This window comes from Artemia sp. Qi Xiang Cuo, chromosome 18, assembly GCF_049724085.1.
Source record: "Artemia sp. Qi Xiang Cuo chromosome 18, ASM4972408v1, whole genome shotgun sequence".
Taxonomy (NCBI): Eukaryota; Metazoa; Arthropoda; class Branchiopoda; order Anostraca; family Artemiidae; genus Artemia; species Artemia sp. Qi Xiang Cuo.
In genome coordinates, this window is record NC_142811.1 from 30,322,884 (window position 1) to 30,336,829 (window position 13,946).

At 37.5% G+C, this 13,946-nt stretch overlaps 1 protein-coding gene across 8 annotated transcripts in view; it reads left to right on the forward strand.

Moving 5' to 3' along the window:
• LOC148941400 (glycoprotein-N-acetylgalactosamine 3-beta-galactosyltransferase 1-like) overlaps positions 1-13,946 on the forward strand; it is an 880,586-nt gene that overhangs the window by 790,101 nt on the left and 76,539 nt on the right. For 3 of the 8 annotated variants that reach the window (XM_089104530.1, XM_089104531.1, XM_089104534.1), the window contains exons 2-3: positions 16-136; positions 379-482. The exons of 3 other annotated variants lie outside the window; for them this stretch is intronic. In XM_089104530.1, the coding sequence (XP_088960656.1) occupies positions 16-136; positions 379-482 (225 nt within the window). Of the gene's footprint in view, positions 1-7; positions 137-378; positions 483-13,946 lie in introns of those variants that run through there. 2 more of the 8 variants (XM_089104536.1, XM_089104535.1) reach the window with 2 other exon arrangements.

The window sequence follows — 13,946 nt, forward strand, 5'->3', positions numbered from 1 at the left end:
AATTTTATATTTCAGGGAGCAGACCAGTGTGCAGAGCTGCTATATCCCTTTCAGTGGGAATATGCATTGGCTTATTTGTGACAATCTCTATAGTTGACCCTTCCCAAACATATAATTTTGAGAATGCAAAAAAGAGGTAAATACAACTAGTCAATACTCCTTTTGTTCTAGTGTCTCTCAACTACTATGTATTTCTCCTCTTTTGTTTATGTACATTTACTTTTTAATGGGAAGCGAAGAAGCTTCAATTTAGAATTTTGATAATTAGCTGCTCACAAGACAAATAGAGTTATGTCAGGGTGAAGCCATCAAGCATAACATTTGTTTTACTTTGACCGTAGAAGTTCTAAGATTACTTCATGTTTGAATTTAATCTAGTTACCATGGAGCAATGGCAAGATTGGCTGAGAAGGTACATCAATTACAACAAGTTCAACCGTTCATCGACTTTCCCAAAGGATTAAAAGATTCAGAAGAAAATAGTGAGTATAGCTGAGTTATTAATTCTGTTTCGAACTGTTTAAGATTTGATAATGGGTTACCGTGAAAGTCACTGGGGAAACGTCTCATTTGTATTGACTTGACTACTCGTAATGTGGTTAGCCTGTATTACCGTGCTTAGTCAATGATGTGTTTACATTTTGTTGAAAATATTGTAAGCACAAAGGAGTTAATGAACATTGTCCCAAAAAAGACCATACTTCCCTTAAATTGGAAAGCCTATAGGAAATATCTTTATCATTGAAATGCACCTTTTAGGGTTAGTAGTCTAGAATTCATTAGAAACTAATCCCTTATGGAAGAGCCATACCTTATGAAATGAATCTTGCATGTTATGGATAGTCTCACTTTAGTACTGTGGGGAACAAAACTTGTTACATTGCCACTCACACTCGTTTTTACCTGATTTTAACATACTGGGTTGAATCTGAACTTTGTTTTTCTACTTAACTATTCTGTTTTTACAATTTAAAATCTTTGCATTATTTAGACTAAATTTTTGGCTTTAAGGTAGATGTTTCGTTTTATTAAATGCAACAAAACCACTATTTAATATTGCTTTCTTAAAAAAATACAATGATGTATACGAACAGTGTCAATAAAGATATAAAACAGTTCGTGGTAACGAACTGTAACTAAGGAGCGATCCGGCTCAATAGTACCCGAAACTCTAAAACACGAAATTTTTGGTATCAGTATATACATCAAGAGAATTGGATCTTTATGCTGATTTTAAGTATATAAGTATCATCAAATTTAGTCAAACACATCAAAAGTTACGAGCCTGAAAAAATTTGCCTTATTTTTGAAAAAAGGGGAAAGCACCCCTTAAAAGTTATAGAATCTTAATGAAAATCGAACTATCAGATTCAACGTAAGAGAAAATCTTACTGTTGATGTTTCAAGCTCCTATCTGAAAAAATGTGGAATTTTTTATTTTTGCCAGAAGAAAGATCACGGATGCGTGCTTGTTTGTTTGTTTGTTATTTTGTTTGTTTTTTTCCCATGGATGATCGTATCGACCCAGTCGTTCTAGAATATCGTGAGAGGGCTTATTCGAACGGACATTAAAAGTTCTAGTGCCCTTTTAAAGTGACCAAAAAAAATTGGAGGGCAACTTGGCCCCCTCCCACGCTCATTGTTTTCCAAAAGTCACCCAATAAAATCTAGAGATAACAATTGTGTTCAGCATAGTTGAGAATCTGATTACCGTGTCGCTGGGGGTGACTTAGTCCCCCACAATCCCCAGAAGATGGACTTCATCTTATGAACTTCACCCATTATTTGCGTATAATTTTGGCTACTGGAAAGTATACAGACGTTTTCAGGAGGAATTTTTTCTGGTGGGGGGGGGGGTCAGAGTAGGGGGTTAAGTGGTAGGATATTTCTATGGAGGATGTTTCCTTGGGGAAGAGAAATTTCTATGAAGGGGGTGCCGGTTTTCCCAGCATTATTTTAAAAAAGATCGGAAATTAAATAAAAAAACAAGTTTTTTCAACTGAAAGTAAGGAGCAACATTAAAAAATGAAATGAACAGAAATTATTACGTATATGAGGGGTGTTCGTCCCCTCGTCAATACCTCGGTCTTTACGCTAATTTTTTTTTTAGTACTTTCAAAAGGTATATATATTCTAATTAAACGGCCTCTGTGATTCAGGGATTTGTGATTCGAACAAAAATTTGGGCTTTAGCGTAAAGAGCGAGGTATTAACTAGGGGAGAGCATCATACGAATAATTTCTGTTCGTTCTAAGTTTTAATGCTGCCCCTTACTTTCAGTTGAAAAAACTTGTTTTTTTATTTAATCTAAACAAAATTGATTGTGATAAACATTTTGAGCTTGTAGCTTTGGCGATTAAGCAGTTGTCCTTGTTCAATAGTTATCAGCGATTTTGTGGCAATACCACCTGCCCTGGCAACATTCTTCTATTTTTATAAGACACCAATGGAAGTACTCACTTTGCTTGTCGCTTTCTGCACCCACGCTTCCCTAGAACTAATCTAGATAGCTGTCAAAGAAAGAAATGAACTTTTATGCTCGTATTACTACCAATCCTTTTAACAGCCCAATATATTCTAGCAAAAACAGTTTTCATAGTCTTCGAATTTTCTGTTAACAAGGAAACTCTTGGAAACCTAAACGAAAGAAAGCCAAGCTTACTCGTCCATTCCATTCATTACAGATATGAACCCATCATTATGGATCAGCATGTGGATATAAGGCACATTGAATATACAAGCTATACGGTTCACCTTTGATAGGTTGGGAAATAGGTACTTGATTCTCTGGAAACAATGTCCAGCGTTACGTAAGCTATCATAAATTGTTTCATAAGTCCTAGCTCAATGCAGAAGCGGTTTTGGGGGGGTGATCAGAGGGGACACTTGCCCTTGGCGTAGAAATTTTAGTGCCGCAAAATTTCAAATACATAATCTAACGGTAAATAACGATAAACAATCAAATGGTAAATAACCTAACAAATGATTTTTAGGAATTTAATATTTTTAAAGTAGATGGCACATTTGGCAGTAAGTAAAAGCAAATTGAATACGAAATTTTCATTTTTTCCCCTTATTTTCACCACCATTCCTTGTATTCATACCTGTTCTTATTATACAGGATGTCGAGATTAATAATAATTTTGCGGTAAATTTTTCGTTATTCATATTACTGACTTACGAATAAAGTAAACATACCACTCGATGCCTTTTTTTTCTGCTCTTTCCAAATATAACAATCATTTTTGTAGGAAATGAATTTTATCCCCACCCCCTATATATACCAATTCAGGGTATGTATTTGCACATTAGGGGGGTGGGGGTAAATTTTATTTCGGATGAAAATGAGAGGTAAGTTTAAACTTCCCCCCCCCCCTTCCCCCTAATGTGCAAATATACACCCTGAATTGGTATATATAGGGGTGGGGGGTAAAACTCATTTCCGACAAAAATGATTATTATATAAAAAGAGGCATCGAGTGATATACTTACTTTATTCGTAAGTCAATAATATGAATAACGAAAAATTTACCAATTTTGCTAAGTTAGAAAAGACTAAAGTAACATAAGTCAGATTTAGATAAATTGAAAATTTGTTAATAAATGAATCATTTTAATAAATGAAAATTTTGTTAAAATTTTGCCTGAAATGTTTTGGAGACGGAGGAGTGGGTGGTTGCCAATCAAGGTTTCGCACCAGGCGAACGAGAGGCCAGAACTGCCACTGGCTTAATGTGAAAAGGCAGGAAAATGATTCAGTCCCAAAAAAGTACTGGATTACGGATGATATGAGGTGCTTTTGCGTCAGACCTCTTACGATCAGCTAGTCTTTTTTATCCCAATGTTTTCTTTGGCTCTACTATCCAACACACAAATGAAGCAAGGATATATTGTGTACCCTCTTCGATGACCAAGCAGGTAATTCATGATCTTTAGATCCTCTTAAATAATTCAATCCTGTACATGATATTTTGGCAATCCCATAATAATTCTTAAACCCTCACATGCTTCTTTCAACTCAACTGAGTGCCCAATTGGAACTAGTCCATAACTTTTAGATTCCTATTTGAACTCTCATGAATCCACCTCCATCCTCAGGAATCATAATAAGTAAGACCTAACAAATCAAGCAGAGAAGGGATGTCTTGATAAAATTCAAACTGACGGTGCAAAATTCTTGTACATCTATCCAATACTTTCGTTCTTTTAACCTAGAGACAAGTGCCCCCGATGCTTTTTTAAGAGGTTTCAAATCACCTATCATGATATTTAAGTCAGGGAATTTGTCATGTAGGGGCGTCTGAGTTTCATCACCAGGCATTAAAGTTTAAGTTACCACTTCAACTACTTCCTTCCAAGGCCGTACCCAGAGGGTGGGTGGTTTAGGGGGGTTTGAACCCCTCCCGAAATGGTTTTTTGGCTCGTAAAAACGTAACAAAAGGGATATAAACAAATTTTGTATGCGTTTTTTGAGGGTTTTGTTTAACCCCCCCCCCCCCGAAAAAAATCTTTGAGTAAAACCCCCTCCGAAAAAAAAATCCTGGATATGGCCTTGCTTTCTTTTACTGGCTCTGTCCGTTTTTGAAAAGTGGTATAGGAAGGTGATCAGTTTGGTATAGGGTGGGTAGCTGAGAGGATGCTCGGGTAAGTAATTTTGTGTCGTTTTTTTTCTTCAAATTCCGCTTGTCTTTGTGAGACAATAATAGCAGTATGCTATACTATCACTTGGGATTCTCTAATTCATTGGAACTTCAAATTGTTGTCCTTTTCACTTTCGTTTAGTCAACTCTCTTCACAGAAGCGGCGCATAATATGCAGGACCAGCACCAGGGTCGAAACTAAAGCTTAACGCTTCTACGCCCAAGCGTTTTTGTCACTCCATTTTGCGAATTTTCGGGGAAATCCCCGAAAATTCGAAGAGAGCGGAAGCACTGATCAGAACGCGACTGATTAGCCAAAATTAATAAAAGAGGGTAGTGTTAACAAACTCTCAGCTTCCCTTCTTGGGAGACATCTGGCCGTTTTATACGTGACCATGGAATTCCTGTGTTGTCTTAAAATCACTTTTCTGTGAATATCCAGCTGGGCAGCGGAGCGCACCTGGCATTTTGACGATAAATCACATCAGTCCAGTTTTTGTTAAGAAAAAAATCAAGCAGTGATAATTTATTGTGCCCCTGGCATTTTGCACCCCTAGACCCGGCCTTAGTGGGCCTACTCGTAAATCCAAAACTGTCCAGCACCATATCTTTATCACCAAGAGGAAATCAAACAGTTCGTGGTAACGAACTGTAAGTAAGGAGCGACCCGGCTCAATAGTAACCGAAACTCTAAAAAAAAGGAAGTTGTATTAAGTTTAATCTTACCCATCAAAGGTTACGAGCATGAGAAAATTTGCCTGATTTTCGAAAAAGGGGAAAACACCCTCTAAAATAAATAGAATCTTAATGAAAATACACCATCAAATTCAGTGTATCAGAGAGCCCTACTGTAGAGGTTTCAAGATTCTATCTGCAAAAACGTGGAAATTTTTTATTTTTTGTCATAAGAAAAGGTCTGATTGTATCGACCCAGTGGTCCTATAGTATTGGGAGAGGGCTCATTCGAATGGAAATTTAAAAGTTCTAGTACCCTTTTTAAGTGACCAGAAAATTGGAGGGTAACTAGACTCCCTCTCACGGCCCTTTTTATCTCAAAATCGTCCAATTAAAATTTTGAGTTGGCAATTTTGTTCAGAATAATTGAAAGGCCGAAAAAAATATACCTTTGGAGATTTCATGAACCCCCACAACCCCTAGGGAAAGGTCTTTAAGTTACAAAGTTTGTCATTTGGTTCTCGAGCTTATTTAGACACTGTGCCCCTTTTTACCCAAAAAACATTTTAGGTGCCCCATCTCAGTCACCGATAGGCCTGCTAAGTAAACTACAGATAAAAGTAAAGAACGATGTTGGCACAATTTTTTTTTTTTTTTTTTTTTTTCATACCCGGGCACTTCGTATCGAAGAAGTTGTCATAGAAACTTCGAAAATGGCTCATTATATCGGAAATTGGAGTGGCTAGTGCCCTTTTCAATAATTGACAGTGATTGGAGGGTAACTAGCCCCCCCCCCCCGCCCAGCATTCCCCAAAACACATCCAATCAAAATTTGAGATAACCATTTTGTTCAGCGTAGTTGATTTCGAGATAGAAAATATGTTTTTGAGGAGGACACTCCCCCACAACCCTCAGGGCAAGGATTTTAAGTTATGCCCAGACGGCATATAAGAACAATGTTGGCACAATGTATTATTTTTTATTGTTTTCCTTTAGACAAGGGCACTTCGTGTCGAAGAAGCTGTCGTAGAAAATTCGAAAAGGGCACATTCAATTGGAAATTGGAGTGGCTTTTGCGCTTTTTAATAGTCGAAAGTGATTGTAAGGCAACTAACACCCCTTCCAAGCCCACCATTTCCCAAAACATATTCAATCAAAATTTTGAGATAGCCATTTTGTTCAACGTAGTTGATTTCCAGATAGAAATTATGTTTTTAAGGAGGATACTCCTCCACAGCCTTCAGGGCAAGGGTTGTAAATTATGTCCTGGGTGCATATAAGGTTTTTATAGAAGGCGTTGTCGTGGAAACTTCACAAAAGGCTCATTCGATCGGAAATTCAAATGTCTAGTGCCGTTTTTAATAGTCGAAAGTCATTGGAGGCCAACTAACCCCCCTCTCACGCCCACCTTTTCCCCAAGCACATCCAATCAAAATATTGAGATAGCCATTTTATTCAAAGTAGTTTTAAGTTCTGGGAATTAGGTCTTGGAAGATGACAACCTCCCCAAAGCCCTCTGGGCAAGGGCTATAAGTTATCCCCTGTAGGTATGTAAGGTTTTTATAGAACGCGTTGTTGTACAAATTTCAAAAAGGGATTATTCGAATAGAAATTGAAATGGCTAGTGCCCTTTTTAATAGTCAAAAGTAATTGGAAGGCAACTAAAACCCCTTCCACACCCACCATTTACCCAAGCACATCCAATCAAAATTTTGAGATAGCCATTTTGTTCCACGCAGTTTAAAGTTCAGTAAACCCTTGCCCTGAAGACCCTGGGGGAGTCTTCTGCTCAAATGTATAAACATTTGAGCAGAAGACTCCCCCAGGGTCTTCAGGGCAAGGGTTGTAAGTTATGCCCTGGGGGCATATAGGTTTTTATTAAAGTGTTTGTAATAGAAAGTTCAAAAAGGGTTCATTTAAATTGAAATTCAAATGGCTAGTGCCCTTTTTAATAGTCGAAAGTGATTTAAGGGCAACTAACCCCCCTCTCACATCAACCATTTCCCCAAACACATCCTATAAAAAATTTGAGATAGCAATTTTGATCAACTTAGCTGATTTCCAGATAGAAATTATGTTTTTGAGGAGGAAACTCCCCCACAGCCCTCGGGGCAAGGGTTGTAAGTTATGTCCTGGGAGCATATAAGGTTTTTATAGGACGTGTTGTCGTAGAAACGTCAAAAAGGGCTCATTCGAAGGCAACTAACACCCCTTCCACGCCCACCATTTCCCCAGACATATCCAATCAAAATTTTAAGATAGGCATTTTGTTCTACGCAGTTTAAAGTTCAGGAAATTATACCCTTAAGCAGGACACTCCCCCTCATAGTCTTCAGGTCAAAAATTAAAAGTCATGCCCTGGAAGCATATAAGGTTTTTATTGAAATCTTTGTCGTAGAAACTTGAAAAAGGGCTCATTCTATTGAAATCTTTGTCATAGAAACTGGAAAAAGAGATCTTTCGATTGGAAATTCAAAGGGCTAGTGCCCTTTTTAATAGTTGAAAGTGATTTGAAGGCAACTAACCCCCCTCTCATGCCCACCTTTTCCCCAAACACATCCAATCAATATTATTAGACAGCCAATTTGTTCAACGCAGTTTAAAGTTAGGAAGATTAAGTGCTTCAGGGTCACAACCCCTCCGCCTAAAGCCCTTTGGAAAAGGTTTGTAAGTTATGCCCCGGCGTAATGTACGGTTTGCAAGTTATACTGTAAAAACATCAAAAAGGGCTCATTCAATTTAAAATTGGAGGGGCTAGTGCCCTTTTAATAGTCGAAAGTGATTGAATGGCAACTAACCCCCTCTCACGCCCAACATTTCCCCAAACACAATTTTAATCAATTTCCAATCAAAATTTCCAATTAATTTCCAATCAAAATTTTAGAGAAATCTATTTTGTTCAACGTAGTGGAAATTTCTGGAAATTAGGTATTTTAGGATGATAATAGCCTCAGAGCCCTCAGTGCAAGGGTTGTAAGTTATGCCCTGGGGGCATATAAAGTTTATATAGAAAGTTGTTGTAGAAATTTCAAAAAGGGCTCATTTGATTAGAAATTGAAATTGCCCTTTTTGATAGTCGAAATTGAGTTGAGAGTAATTGACCCCCTTCCACGCCCACCATGTACCCAAACACATTCAATCAAAGTTTAGAGATAGCCATTTAGTTCAACGTAGTTGAAAGTTCTGGAAATTATAAATTTAAGGATAGCAAACCCCCCATAGCCCTCCGGGCAAAGGTGGTAAGATATGCACTGGGGGTATATAAGGTTTTTATAGATAGCGTTGTCGTAAAAACTTCAAAAGGCGCTCATTCAATTGGGAATTGAGAGGGCTAGTGCACTTTTTAATAGTCGAAAGTGATTGAAGGGACACTAACCACCCTCTCACACGCACCATTCCCCTAAACACATCCAATGAAAATTTTCAGATAGCCATTTTGTTTAAGGTAGTAGAAAGTTCTGGAAATTAGGTTTTTGTGGGTGAACCCCCCCCCCCCCCACCCAGCCCTCAGGGAAAGGATTGTATGTTATGCCCTGGGGCAAAAGGTTTTTAATTGAAAGCGTTGTCGGTGAAACTTCAGAAGGGCTCATTTGATTGGAAATTGAAAGGGCTAGTGCCTTTTTTAATAGTTGAAAGGGATGGGAGAGCAACTAACCATTTTCCCAAACACATCCATTCAAAACTTTGAGATAGCCATTTTGTTTAACGTAGTTGAAAGTTCCGGAAATTATGTCTTAAAGGATGACAACCACCCTCACAGCCCTTAGGGTAATGGCTGTCATTTATGCCCTGGGGGCACATTAGGTGTTTATATAAAGTGTTGTCGTAGAAACTCAAAAAGAGCTCATTCGATTGGAAATCGAAAGGCCTAGTGCCCTTTTTAATAGTCGAAAGTGATTGGAAGGCTTGAAATATTTATCGTAAAGATTGATGTGGGTATAATGTTTGATTTTTTTTTTTTTGTTAATTCCCAATAAGGCATCTCAGCAGTATCCCAAGAACGACTGAGGGTATTATGTTCAAACTTTCGGGGCTACTTCTGATATCAAAATTTAACAAACTCAAATTAGACTAAAAGTATCGAAGCTATCAAAGAAAGTAAGCAGATTTTTTTGCGAATTGTATCAAGCTATCCATTTCAGGTCAACTAGAGGAGGTATGAAACGAGATTAAGCACTACTATTTGTGTCCGGATTTTTAAAAGGGTGAATGTTGTTAAAAATTGCTGAACATGGTTCTCCGGCAAACAAATAGCAGACAAAACTATAAAGTCTTGAAGAAACAAAAAGACTCAATGTATTATTTTCTTTTTCCCTGAAAAAGACTATGTCAATATAAAACGAAAAAAAATTAATTTAAAAAAATTTCCACAAAATAAGTTTTTCAAAGAAAAGTAAAGAACTCCATTAAACAAAAATTAGCAAAGATAAAATCGAATAATCTACCAAGCTCGAAACTACCACAAATCAGCATCGATAAATAATTGAAACCCAAAACAAACAGAAATTACAGTAAATAAGCGAGTCAAACTCAAACCGAGCAGAAATTAACATAAGTTGGGCTCAAAACCCCTATGCCTTCCCAAGGCCTGAACAGAATTTGCAATTTACTGAAAAAAATATAAATGTTTTTACTTATATAACTTTAATGAACCAAATAATTTTAACATTTTGATTACTAAATATCAGTATATGTATATTAAATTGACAATGCATATTCATTTGCATTTTTTCAGTTAAGTGCGAATTTTGTTCTGGCCTTGGGACGGCATAGGGTTTTTGCGCCCAACTTATGTTAATTTCTGCTCGTTTTGAGTTTGACTCGGTTATTTATTGTAATTTCTACTCGTTTTGGGTTTCATTTATTTATCGATGCTGATTTGTGGTAGTTTCGAGCTTGGTAGATTATTTGATTTTATTTTTGCTCATTTTTTGTTTAATGGAGCTCTTTACTGTTCTTTGAAAAACTTATTTTGTGGAAAAAGTTTTTTTTTAATTAATTTCTGTCCGTTTTATATTGCCATAGTCTTTTCAGGGAAAAAAAATAACAATTTAAATCTTTTCGTTACTTAAGACTTTATAGTTTGGCCTGTTATTCGTATGCTGGAGAAAAATTTTCGGCAATTTTTAATAGCATACACCATTTTAAAGATTTGAACACAAATAGTACTGTTTAACTTAGTTTCATACCTCCTCTAGTTGACCTGAAATGGAAAACTTGATACCATTCGCAAAAACTCTGTTTACTTTTGTTGATGGCTTGGATACACTTACACTATTTTGATTTGGTTAAATTTTAAGAGCAGAAGTAGCCTCAAAAGTTTGAACATAATACCCTCAGTCGTTCCTGGGATACTGCTGAGATGCCTTATTGGGAATTCCCATTATCACAGTGCATTTTGATTTAATCTTAAGGCAACAATTAGTTTTTAAACATAATAGGCCAATGGGAGGGTGGGAGTGGAAGGGGTATTAGTTGCCCTACAATCACTTTCGACTATTAAAAAGGGCATCAACCCTTTCTATTATCAATCGAATGAGCCCCTTTCGAAGTTCCCACGAGAACTCCTTCGATACGAAGTGCCCTGGTCTAAACAACAACAACAACAAAAAATATCACTAATCACTTTCGACAATTAAAAGGGCACTAGCCTTTGAATTTCCAATCGAATTAGACTTTTTTGAAGTTTTTACGACAAAGCCTTCTATGAAAACCTTATATGTACATAGGATAGAGCTTAAAACCCTTGCCCTGAGGGTTGTGGTAAAATGTCCTTCTCGGAAATATTGTCTATCTGGAAATTAACTTGCCTCGTCTAAACAAAATGTTTATCACAAACATTTGAGGGGATGTGTCTGGGTGAATGATGGACGTGGGGGGGGGGGCTAGTTACCCTCCAATCATTTTATACTATCAAAAATTGCACTATCACTTTGAATTTCCAATCAAATGAACCCCTTTTGAAGTTTCTATGACAGCGTCTTCTATAAAAACCTCATATACCCCAGGACATAACTTAAAACCCTTGCCCTGAAGGTTGTTGGGGAGTGTCCTCCTATCAAAAAGATTTTCTATCTGGAAATAAACTACGCTGAACAAAATGGCTATCTCACAATTTCGTTTTGATGTTTTTAGGGAACCGATAGGGGTGGGGGAGGGGCTTGTTCCCCTCCAATCACTTTCTACTATTAAGAAGGGAACTAGCCCTTTGAATTTTCAATCGAATGAGCCTGTTTTGAAGATTCTACGACAACGCCTTCTTATAAATCCTTATATGACCCCAAGACATAACTTAAAACCCTTGCCCTGAGGGTTGTTGGGGATTGTCCTCCTCAAAAACACATTTTCTATCTTGAAATCAACTTCGCTGAACAAAATGGCTATTTCAAAATTTTGATTGGATGTGTTTGGGGGAATGATAGGCGTGGGGGGGGGGGCTAGTTGCCCTCCAATCACTTTTGACTATTAAAAAGGGAACTAGCCCTTTGAATTTCCAATCGAATGAGCCTGTTTTGAAGCTTCTATGACAACGCCTTCAATAAAACCATATATGCCCCAAGGGCATAACTTAAAACCCTTGCCCTGAGGGCTGTGGGGGAGCGTCCTCCTCAAAAACATATTTCCTATCTGGAAATCAAATAAGTTGAACAAAATGTCTATCTCAGAATTTTGATTGGATGTGTTTGGGGGAATGATGGGCAGGGGGGGGGCTAGTTGCCCTCCAATCACTTTCGACTGTTAAAAAGGGAACTAGCCCTTTGAATTTCCAATCGAATGAGCCTGTTTTGAAGTTTCTACCGCAACGCCTTCTATAAAAACCTTATATGCCCCCAGGGCATAATTTAAAACCCTTGCCCTGATGGTTGTGGGGGAGTGTCCTCCTCAAAAACACATTTTCTATTTGAAAATCAACTACGCTGAACAAAATGGCTATCTCGAAATTTCGAATGGATATGTTTGTGGGAATGATTGGCGTGAGGGGGGGGCTAGTTGCCCTCCAATCACTTTCGACTATTGAAGAGGCACTAGAACTCTCAATTTCTAATCGAATGAGCCCCTTTTGAAGTCTCTGCGACGACCCCTTCTATATGGAGTGCCCTGCTTTAAAGAAAAACAATAATAAACTGTACATTGTCAACATTGATCTTATATGCCCTCAGGGCATAACTTAAAACCCATGCCTTGAGGGTTGTGGGGGAGTGTCCTCCTCAAAAACATATTTTATATCTGGAAATCAACTACGCTGAACAAAATGGATATCTCAAAATTTTGATTGGGTGTGTTGGGGGGAATGATGGGCGTGGGGGGGCTAGTTACACTCCAATCACTTTCTACTATCAAAAAGGGAACTAGCCACTCTAATTTCCAATCGAATGAGCCCTTTTCGAAGTTTTAACGACAACTTCTTCGATACGAAGTGCCCCGGTATGGAAGAAAAAAATAACGAAGAAACAACACATTGTGTCCACATCGTTCTTTACTTAGGCAGCGCTAGCGCGCTGCCTATGAATATACCATCATATATCGCATTTGAGATAATTCTATCTCAATTTAAAGTTTCCATTCTAAAAAATGTAAAATCATGAAATCTTCCGAAAAGGTTGATCACGGATCCGTGCTTGTTTGTTGTTTTGTTGTGTTTTTTGTTTTTTCAGGTGTAATTGTATCAAATCAATTCCTAGAATATTGGGAGAAGGCTCATTTGAAAAAAAGAATGAAAACTACAGCACCTTTTTCAATCAGTAAAAAAATACTATCCCACAGAAACGTGGCGTTATCTTCGTGGTGCAAGAAAACTACTTTGGCCCAAAGAGTGTCGAAAGGCTATCGAGTTTAAATTCTAAAATTTTCAGAATTTCTATAATCGATTAAAACGATACATTGTGCTTCTCAGTTTCAGAGGCAGAAATGCTGCTTGGTTGTTCATTCGTCCCAAAAGGTGTATCTAGTCCATACAAAATAAATGGTTAATACAGACAATAATATTCAAGCTTCCTTTAATAAGCTGCTTCATTTGGAACCATGTAAAACTAATTATGAACAGTGAGAGTTTATGACAGGCTATTATAGAGGAGTGCTGGCGGATCTTTATGTAGGTTGGGAAGGAGCGTGCCTGAAGCCCCGAAAGTATATGTTTCTGCCCAAATTTTCTAACTCTGATTTAGCCTTCAGATAAAAACAGAGAGACGTATGGGGGGAGGGAGGGCAGAAAAAATATCTAATCAGCCTTTATTTACAGGGATATATTTAGAGTAAACCTGCACTATGGATGCTTTGGAATGATAGCTCCCCTCTTAATGCAGAACTTTTTTTTCTGTGAAGCATAGAAGATCGCAAGGTGTGCAAGTGCTATCAGAGTATTTGACCTCACCAAGATAAATGAAAATTTTTCTCATATTCCTATTTATACTAGTATTTAATGTTCGTTTGGTTTCCTATAGGAGGAGGGCTTTTACCGTGATGTTCTAATGGATGCCTGCTGGTGTCCATGGAAACATCAAGATGAAAAAGATTTCTGAATCACTTACCTCAGAAACCGTGGAAATGGCGACCCTATTTTTGAACCTATTATGAGGATTGAAGGATGGATTTATAATTTCCTTTGCATTTAAGAGAACCACAGGTATGCCA